This window comes from Chiloscyllium plagiosum, chromosome 8 (assembly GCF_004010195.1).
Source record: "Chiloscyllium plagiosum isolate BGI_BamShark_2017 chromosome 8, ASM401019v2, whole genome shotgun sequence".
NCBI classification, from domain to species: domain Eukaryota; kingdom Metazoa; phylum Chordata; class Chondrichthyes; order Orectolobiformes; family Hemiscylliidae; genus Chiloscyllium; species Chiloscyllium plagiosum.
Genome location: NC_057717.1, coordinates 92,913,406 through 92,923,571, shown reverse-complemented (window position 1 = coordinate 92,923,571; position 10,166 = coordinate 92,913,406). Strand labels below are relative to the sequence as shown.

Sequence of the window (10,166 nt, the reverse complement as noted above, 5' to 3'; positions counted from 1 at the left end):
ATTGACGTTTGCCGCATGGAAGGCCGTTCAGCCCATCCTGTTAATGTCAGCTCTTCGGAAGCTCCTGGTTGGTGGTTGCTGCTGACAAAATGGTGGCAACGTGGTCATGAATGGACGTGAGAGGGTGTTTGAAGAATAAATGTCCCCTCGGGAGAATTTTGTTTTGAAAGACAAGGAACCCTGCCTTCGACCTGAGAAGGATGTGTGTCTCACCAGTCGGACAGTCCAGCATTCCATCAGGGGGACCATTAGCCTTGATTCCGTACCAAGATGTTTGGTCCAAGGTAGTTGGGGGTATGTAGTGTCCGAATGATATTTTAGGTGAATTGTTAATCCAGAGATCCAGGTAATGTTCCGGATACACGGATTGGAATCCCGCCATGGTGGAATTCAAATTCCATGAAATATCTGGAAATAAGAGTCTAAATGTTGGCAATGATTGTTAGAAAAACCCATCTGGTTCCCCAATGTCCTTTAGGGAAGGAAACTGCCATCCTTACCTGGACTGGCCTACACGTGACTCCAGACCCACAGCGATGTGATTGACTCTTAACTGCCCTCTCAGTAATTAGGGATGGGCAATAAATGCTGGCCTAGCCAGTGACACTCTCATCCTGTGAATGAATGAAGAAAACTTGTCTTTGATCCCACTATTTGCCAATGTAAAGGCTAGAAGGTCATCCATAATATGGCATCCGACACTTTGTAACATTATCCAATAGTCTTTACACAAACCCTACTGTCTTGTAGTTGAGTCTCCTGCTCAGCTTCAATGTAAAGAGTAATTTATTGTCACTTGTATTTTTACAAATTTTATAAGTGAAAAATGTTTGAAGTCGAGCACCTATATTAATAACTGAAATAATATGTTAAAAAAAATTAAGACAAGGTCCAACTTTGTTGAATTTAGGGCCCATGGGTTCCCAAAGTTGAGGACAAGACAGGAATCACATTCTCCATTGATGCAGAAATCCAACATGGAAGACAGCGTTGGAATCCCAGGCCAGGTCCACTACTACTAGAGACACCAAGGCAGATCGCCATTGTGCTGGAATCAGCAGATCATGGCTGCAATGCCCATGAGGGATGGACCACCGTGTCCCCTCCGCTGCAGGGGTCTCCCCTATGTGTTCTTCCTCTACCAAAGCCAGTGACTATCTCCCTGCCTTCTGGCCACTTTAAGGCAATGGCCTGTCTTTGGTCTGTCCCAGACTTTTGAAGTGACAGGGGCAGGGGCAGGGGCAGGAGCTTTAGCTTCAAAGACTGGGGTGGACACCCAAATTCACACATTAGATGTAGCGATAGAGGTTCTATGAAGGTACAAGATTGGCCTCTGAGGTAGACTGTGGTATAACTGTGAGCACAATCATCATGTGACCGGGGCTCTGCTAGAAGGTTGGAGCCACAGCAACTCTGGGTAGAGGTATGCAGTCAAAGATGCATTGTGATCAATGCTGTTGAGTGAAAGACCTCGTGGTGCAGCAGTATTGCCTCTCCTGTGAGGCAGGAGGCCCAGATTCAGTCCCAACCATTCCAGAGTTGTGCAATAACATTTGAGTGCCATGGTGGTTCAGCGGTTAGCACTGCTGCCTCAAAGTGCCAGGGACCCAGGTTCAATTCCAGCCTTAGGTAACTGTCTGTGTGGAGCTTGCACATTCTGTGTCTGTGTGGGTTTCCTCCCTCAATGCAAAGATGTGCAGATTAGGCGAATTGGCCATGCTAAATTGCACATAGTGCTCAGGCTTGGTTTGGTTGGGTTACTCTTCAGAGGGTCAGTGTGGACAAGTTGGGTCAAAGGGCTTGTTTCCCCACTGTATGGATTCTATGATGGCTGAGCAGGTTGGGTTGAAGATATCTTGAAATGGAACAGCTTGGGACCTGAACTGGTATCCCACAGTAAAGGGTTAATCATCTTCTATTTCTCCAGAGCATGTAATGATCAATATCTATTCTAATGAGGAGCGGTTTGAATCTTTAATCTCAAATGGGTTGATCTTCACATCAGCTTTGAGAACTGAGTCAGTGACCATATCTGAAGGTGGGCATTCCTGATGAAGGGCTCTGGCCCGAAACATCGATTCTCCTGCTCCTCAGATGCTGCCTGACCTGCTGTGCTTTTCCAGCAACACTCTCAACTCTGATCTCCAGCATCTGCCCGAAACGTCGAATCTCCTGTTCCCTGGATGCTGCCTGACCTGCTGTGCTGTTCCAGCAATAAAGTTACTCTTCAGAGGGTCAGTGTGAACATGTTGGGTCAAAGGGCTTGTTTCCCCACTGTATGGATTCTATGATGGCTGAGCAGGTTGGTTTAAAGATATCTTAAAATGGAACAACTTGGGACCTGAACTGGTATCCCACAGTAAAGGGTTAATCATCTTCTATTTCTCCAGAGCATGTAATGATCAATATCTATTCTAATGAGGAGCGGTTTGAATCTTTAATCTCAAATGGGTTGATCTTCACATCAGCTTTGAGAACTGAGTCAGTGACCGTATCTGAAGGTGGGCATTCCTGATGAAGGGCTCTGGCCCGAAACATCGATTCTCCTGCTCCTCAGATGCTGCCTGACCTGCTGTGCTTTTCCAGCAACACACTCTCAACTCTGATCTCCAGCATCTGCAAACCTCACTGTCTCCTAAATAATGCAGTACCCAGGCTTATGCTCAGAGGGCATGAGTTCAAATCTCTCTCCAGTAGATGGTGACCCTTGAGTTTACCAAAAATGGAATTAATTATTGCTCCTTTACTCATAGAGTCAGAGTTATGATTGTTGCAAAAACAGTCCCCCATAGGGAAGAAAATCTGCTGCCTACATGTGACTCCAGACACACAGCCATGTGGCTGGTTCCCAACTGCTGTCTGAAATAATGCTAGCCTTGGCATAGCTTCAGCCAGCCTTTCACTGGCTAATCAGGTGGCAGTGTGGCTCAGTGGTTAGTACTGCTGCCTCATGGCTCCAGGGACCTGGGTTTGAGTCCAGCCTCAGCTGTGTGTCTGTGTGGAGTTCACACATTCTCACCATGTCTGCATGGGTTTGCTCTCGCTGTCCAAAGATGTACAAGTCAGGTCCGGGTGGGTTTCTCTTTGGAGGGTCAGTGTGGACTTGTTGGGTCGAAGGGCCTGTTTCCACACTGTAGGGATTCTGTAATTCAGACCTTGTCTTAGATGGCAGCAGCATAGCAGGGGCTGAGCCCAGGGCTTGTCGGCTTTATTTTTCTTCTTTTTACTTTTGCTCTTCCTTTTTTCTTGATTTTCTTTCCTTTAAAGTCTGGAGAGTGGCGGGTGAAGGAGGATGTCCCTGGTGGCAGTAACACTGGGATGTGCCAGACACAGCTCTGTCCAGTGCCCGCGCTCTCCCGGCGAGGGAGGTGCAGGTTTGGGCTGAGCTTATCCGCTCCAGGCCGGCCGCATTCTTTATCCCCCCTCCCTCTCTCTTTTTGACTTTTTTTGTTCTTTTTCTTCTCTTCGTCTTCCTGACATTATGGGGAGGCCAAGGCGGCGTTGGCAGGGACTCCTAGCTTTGTAGGCCCGATGGGGCATGGACTCTTGGATTGGCGGCAGGGTGTCGGCTGCAGCGATGGCGGAGTGTGGATTTCTGTTTGTGGTCGGCCCCGGAGCCTGGTCTCATTCAGTGGCGGTGGGACATCGACCGTGGGGGTGTTGGGGCCCGGATGGGGGTGGGGGTGGAGTGTCCTGGCTTTGTAGGCCCAGAACAGTCACCTTGCAGACGTCCAAGAGCTGTGTTTGGGACCCCGCCTGATGATGATGAACTGTATTTATGCACTTTTTCTTCTTCCTGTATCTCAAAATGGTGCCTGATTATGTTGACAGAACAACTCTTCACTGTCTCTCCCTGGATTCTTTACACAGAGAGTTGTGAGAGCATGGAATGCGTTGCCAGCAGCAGTTGTGGAGGCAGGGTCATTGGGGACATTTAAGAGACTCCTGGACATTCATATGGTCACAGAAATTTAAGGGTGCGTACATGAGGATCAGTGGTCGGCACAACATCGTGGGCTGAAGGGCCTGTTCTGTGCTGTACTGTTCTATGTTCTATGTATATGTGACAAGAAATAAATCACTCAAATGAAAGATTTACAAGAATATTACCAGGGTTGGAAATTTTGAGCTCCAGGGAGAAGCTGAAAAGGCTGGGGCTGTTTTCCCTGGAGCGTCGGAGGCTGAGGGGTGACCTTACAGGGATTTATAAAATCATGAGGGGCATGGATAGTCAAGGTCTTTTCCCTCGAATGGGGCAGTCCAGAACTAGAGGGCATAGGTTTAGGGTGAAAGGGGAAAAATATAAAAGGGACTTCAGAAACAACTTTTTCACACATATGTGTATGGAATGAGCTGCCAGAGGACGGTGGAGGCTGGTACAATTGCAACATTTAAAAGGCATCTGGATGGATATATGAATAGGAAGGGTTTAGAGGAATATGGGCAGGGTGCTGGCAGGTGAGACTAGATTTGGTTGGGCTATCTGGTCGGCATGGATGAGTTGGACCGCAGGGTCTGTTTCCGTGCTGTACATCTCTATGACTCTATGCCTCTATAAATAAATGGGCAATAAGGGATGGGTAATAAATGTTGGCCTATCCAGTGATGCCCAAATCCCATGGAAAACTGCACCTTTGGGACAACAAAAACTACGGAGAAAAGGCAAAAACATTCCTGGCAGCAACATGGTGCCAAAATTGCCAGTTTGGTCAGGTATACACGTATATACATATACATTGTCAGAGTGAAATATGTTTTCTTTCCTTCCGGTTGGGGGACTATGAATAAAGTTCTCTGCACTCATTGTTTCTTTATTGTGTCTGACACCTGCACACACACGACATGGGTGCTGGGGAATAAATAAACACCACCACTGTTTGGTGGCAGTGTGAGCGTTTATATATAAAAAAAAGTCTGCGAGGGTGAATTTAACCCTTTATTTCCCTTATGGACTGGATGAAACCAAGGTTTCTTTATCAAAGCAGTTATTCCTGCAATGTGTGGGAGATGTACTTATCCAAAAATAGTGTGTCACTCAATCTTTGACTGCCAGAACAAATATATTATTCTTATGGATAACAAGCTCCCAACTAGCTGTTCCTACAAAAAGTAGATTTTGATAAGTAAAGTTTTGCAAACTGAATCTAAATTCAAAAACTAATTTTGAAAATGTAGTGAAAAAGTTGAAACAAAATTCTAAATTGTGAGACACTCTGCAGGTATCAAATAAATTCACACACACCTATCTTTATTCAATAATTTAACTGCACTTTACATATTTACATTTTTATTTTATACTTTTCCACATTTTACTGTGTTTTCACAAATAGAAGTAACAATAAATTTCTATCTGTCTATCTATCTGTCTGTATGTCTATCTATCTATCTACCTATCTATCTATCTATCTATCTATCTATCTATCTATCTATCTATCTATCTATCTATCTATCTATCTATCTATCTATCTATCTATACCTCTATCTATACCTCTATCTCTCTGACTGTCTCCTGTCTATCTATCTATCTATCTCTCCATTTTTTTGCATATTCACCTTCTAAGTTAGTAAACATAACTACATTATCCAAACATGTTTGAACTAATACACATGACTGTACTCTCCAATCATACCCATTACATGTTCACATTTCTTTACTTCAGCATATACTTTTTGGTTTCAGAAAACCTATGCTATTTATTTTTCCCCTTTTGCCTACACTGTCTACTTTTGTTTTCACCATCATAGAGTCATAGAGATGTACAGCATGGAAACAGACCCTTCGGTCCAACCTGTCCATGCCGACCAGATATCCCAACCCAATCTAGTCCCACCTGCCAACACCCAGCCCATATCCCTCCAAACCCTTCCTATTCATATACCCATCCAAATGCCTCTTAGATGTTGTAATTGTACCAGCCTCCTCCACATCCTCTGGCAGCTCATTCCATACACGTACCACCCTCTGCGTGAAAAAGTTGCCCCTTAGGTCTCTTTTATATCTTTCCCCTCTCACCCTAAACCTATGCCCTCTAGTTCTGGACTCCCCGACCCCAGGGAAAAGACTTTGTCTTGATATTGGGATCGATTGATTGAAGAGGAGGCATGACCTAGTGGTATTATCAACAGACCATTCATCCAGAAACTCAGCTCATGTTCTAAGGACCTGGGTTCAAATCCAGTTAAATAAATGATTGGAATCAAGAATCTACTGATGACCATGAATGTGGGGGGGGGGGCTACCCATCTGGTTCACTCAAGTGCTTTAGGAAATTGCCATCCTTGCCTGGTCTGGCCTACATGTGACTCCAGACCCACTGCGATGTGATTGACTCTTAACTGCCCTCTGGGCGATAAATGCTAGCCTGGTCAGTGACATCCTCAGGCGGAAGTGGGTACTGCAGATGCTGGAGATCAGAGTGGTGCTGGAAAAGCACAGCAGGTCAGGCTGCGTCCGAGGAGCAGGAGAATCGACATTTCGGGCAAAATCTCTATTGACAAGGCCAAATGTAAACAAACAGCCCTTTTCTTTCAATATAAAACGCGAGTAGAAGGAAGTGTGCAATGGATTTCGATGGTCGCGATCAGGCGCAGAACCAAAAGACACCAATTTAAAGAGACTTAATTCTTTAATTAGGTGAATGCTAATACGGCTGGGACATCGCCTTCCCTGAGCGAGGAAGGGAGGGAGTTTTGCAAACTAGATCTAAACTAAAATATCATTAAAAGTTTGAAAAAAATTAAAACTGATTCTAAAGCTTGAGACACCCTGCGGGGAATAGAGTCTGGGAAAATAGCCATTGGGAATCCATTCAGGCCTAAACAACTCTGGATTGCAAGATTCCTGAGGAGTATGTGTCCAACTCAATCTCTTCAGGTTTGGTTGACCCTGACTCTCTAAGTTATGAGGGGACAGGCAACATATACTTGGTTTGTATTCCCCTAATGGGAGTTGGCAGATGCTCTGGCCAAAGCTGTTTCCAACAGTTGAAAAAAGAATCGATTATGTTAGATAGGAAGGACCTATTCCCTGTGTGAAGGGGTCCCGACCAAAGGCACAGCAAGGTTAACGTTCATTCAGCAGTGAAATCAGGAAACACTTTTCAGAATCCTGGCTCTCCCACCAGGCTGTGAGTCATAAAGGACAAAACAGGGACCCTTCAGCCCAATGAATCTACAATGATCCAGGTACACTGATCTCATTTTCCAGCTCTTGGTCCACAGTGCTGACATTTTGAGTGCTTGACATTTCGTGACTTTGCTCTGACTGAGATTGATGGATGTTTGTTGGCTGAGGGACGTTGAGCAAGTATAGAGTAATTACAGTTCACAGTGCGTGGAGATAGAACTGCAGATGCTGGAGAGTCAGAGTTGATAAAGTGCGGTGCTGGGAAAGCACAGCCAGTCAGGCAGCATCCGAGAAGCAGGAAGGAGCATTGATGTTTCAAGCATAAACCCTTCCTGATGAAGGGCTTATTCTCCAGCATCTGCAGTCCTCACTGTCTCCCAACTCCAGAATCAACCTATTGTATGGAATGGATGTAGCTAGCCTACTGACTCTTGCTTCATGTTCCACGTTTATCATGAAGCTTGTGTTTGTCAATAAAGAGCAAATGGATTTCCAAAGCTGCTGAGAGAACTAGTGCTATCTCAAGGCTCATGCATTTTGGAAGCTGGTTGAGGGGGAAGTGAGACAGCTGAATCGTGTGGTTTTTATATGCTCTGACCACAGTCTGCTTTTAACCCGTCTAAACATAGAGGTAACATTGCAACTTCCTCTCATTGTATGCGTGAGTGTTTCTCATCGGATATTAGAAACCCGAGCTCCAGGCTAATGTTATAGCGCCGTGGATTTAAATCGGCAGACAGTGAAATCTGAGTTCAATTAAAAACTGGAATTAGAAGACGGAGTTGTGAGGATTTGTTGCAGCTATACAAGACAATGGTTAGGCCACTTTTGGAATACTGCATTCAATTCCTGTCTCCCTGCATTAGGAAAGATGTTCTTAAACTTGAAAGGGAGCAGAAAAGATTTACAAGGATGTTGCCAAGGTTGGAGGATTTGAGCTATTGGGAGAGGCTGAATAGCCTGGGGCTGTTTTCCCTGGAGAATCGGAGGCTGAGGGGTGACCTTATAGAGGTTGATAAAATCATGAGGGGCATGGATAGGGTTAATAGACAAGATCTTTTCCCTCTGGTGGGGAAGTCCAAAACTAGGGGGGATAGGTTTAAGGTGAGAGGGGAAAGATAATAAAAGGGAACTAAGGGGCAACTTTTTCACGCAGAGGGTGGTACATGTATGGAATGAGCTGCCAGTGGATGTGGTGGAGGCTGGTACAATTACAGCATTTAAAAGGCATCTGGATGGGTATATGATTAGAAAGGGTTTAGAGGGATATGGGCCAAGTGCTGGCAAATGGAACTAGATTAATTTAGGATATCTGGTCAGCATGGACGAGTTGGACTGAAGGGTCTGTTTCTGTGCTGGATGATCTCTGACTCTATGACCATGTTGACTCTCATATGAAAACGTGTCCTTTAAGGATGGAAATCTTGTCTATATGTGACTCCAGACTACCAGCAATGCGATCATCTCTTAACTAATCTCTGAAAATGGCACAGTGAGCCACTCAGGTCAAAGGGCAATGAATACTGGGCCAGCCATCTACACTCCACAGGAAGAGTTGTTAAAGTCTCATCATTGGAGTCGATTGCAAGGTCATAGAACTACCAGGAATTGATTCTTTCTGGCTGCCTCAGGTCAGCGCTGAGGTCTTGCCTCATTTAGAACTTAAAACTTAGAATCCCTACAGTGTGGAAATAGGCCATTCAGCCCAACAAGTCCACACTGACCCTTTGAAGAGTAACCCATCCAGACCCATTCCCCTACCCTATTGTTCTATATTTGCCCCTGACTAATGCACCTAACCTACACATCCCTGAATGCTATGGGGCAATTTAGCATGGCCAATTCACCGAACCTGCACATCTTTGGATTCTAGTTGGTGATGACCAAGTTTGAGTAATGAGTTGATGTTTGAGCGGACTCCTGCAACGTTCACCAATCTCGCTCCTGGAAACAACCAACTAACAAACGACCATGGTTAAGCCTCTGATAATTCATGTGCACCATTTCACCAAACTGTCTTGGCACCTGGCTGCCCCTCTGGACACTTCTGATATGGTTCGGAACCTGTTAGGCTGGACTCAAAAACAAAAAAACATTCTTACCGTTTGGCTTGTTGCGTCTGTACTGGCCTTCCGAATAATCATCATGACTTGGTGGCACCCTTCTGCCAATTCCTCTGCCATCCTGCCCATCTAATGCCCTCCTGGAACCACCTTAATTGAACCTGCCTCCTCCACACATCCAGTTGGTTCTCTCCAGATCCAAACAACTCGCTGCATGACAATGTTTCCTCACTCGCCTGATGTTGGTTCCTTCCGCGAGCCACCCTCTGCTTCTCTGCCCCTTTTCAGGTTAGCAGCTGTTTCTCCCTGTTTGCAACATCCTTGTGATTTCAAAACCTTTATTGAACCTGACTCTATTTGGGAAGCACAGTGGCTCAGTGGTTAGCACTGTTCCTCATAGCACCAGGGATCCTGGTTTGATTCCACCCTCGGGTGACTGTCTGTGAAGAGTTTGCATGTTCTCCCCGTGTCTGTGTGGGTATCCTCTGTGTCCTCCAGTGTCCTCACCCAGTCAAAGGATGTGCAATGTAGATGGATTGTCTGTAGTGCCCAGGGATGTGTGGATTAGCCATGGGAAATGCAGGGATAGGGAGATGAGGGTGGGATGCTCTTAAGAGGGTCGGTGTGGGCTAGATAGGCTGAATGGTCTGCTTCCTGCACTGTAGTAATTCTATCCTGTCCTGCCAACATTAAGGCACACAATCCTCAGAGACAGATCTGTGGAGATCCCTGCTGAAGGGCTTATGCCCGAAATGTCGATTCTCCTGCTCCTCGGATGCTGCCTGACCGGCTGTGCTTTTCCAGCACCACACGCTTGACTCTGATCTCCAGCATCTGCATCTGTCGAGTGAACAAAGGCAAACATTATCGGTTGACAATATTTCTCTCTGCGCCATTTTGATCAAGACCATTTAAACAGAGTGATATCACTATCAAATAATTACCCATCATCACTAGCAGTAATTTGCATCAAAATA

At 45.5% G+C, this 10,166-nt stretch overlaps 1 protein-coding gene across 1 annotated transcript in view; it reads right to left on the bottom strand.

Annotated features, from left to right (window-relative positions):
* Nucleotides 1-9,309, bottom strand: part of LOC122552355 (adhesion G protein-coupled receptor E2-like) — a 35,999-nt gene extending 26,690 nt beyond the window's left edge. Inside the window, exon 1 of the mRNA XM_043695105.1 lies at nucleotides 9,229-9,309. Coding sequence (XP_043551040.1) covers nucleotides 9,229-9,309 — 81 coding nt within the window. The remainder of the gene's footprint in view (nucleotides 1-9,228) is intronic.
* Nucleotides 9,310-10,166: the final 857 nt, after the last annotated feature.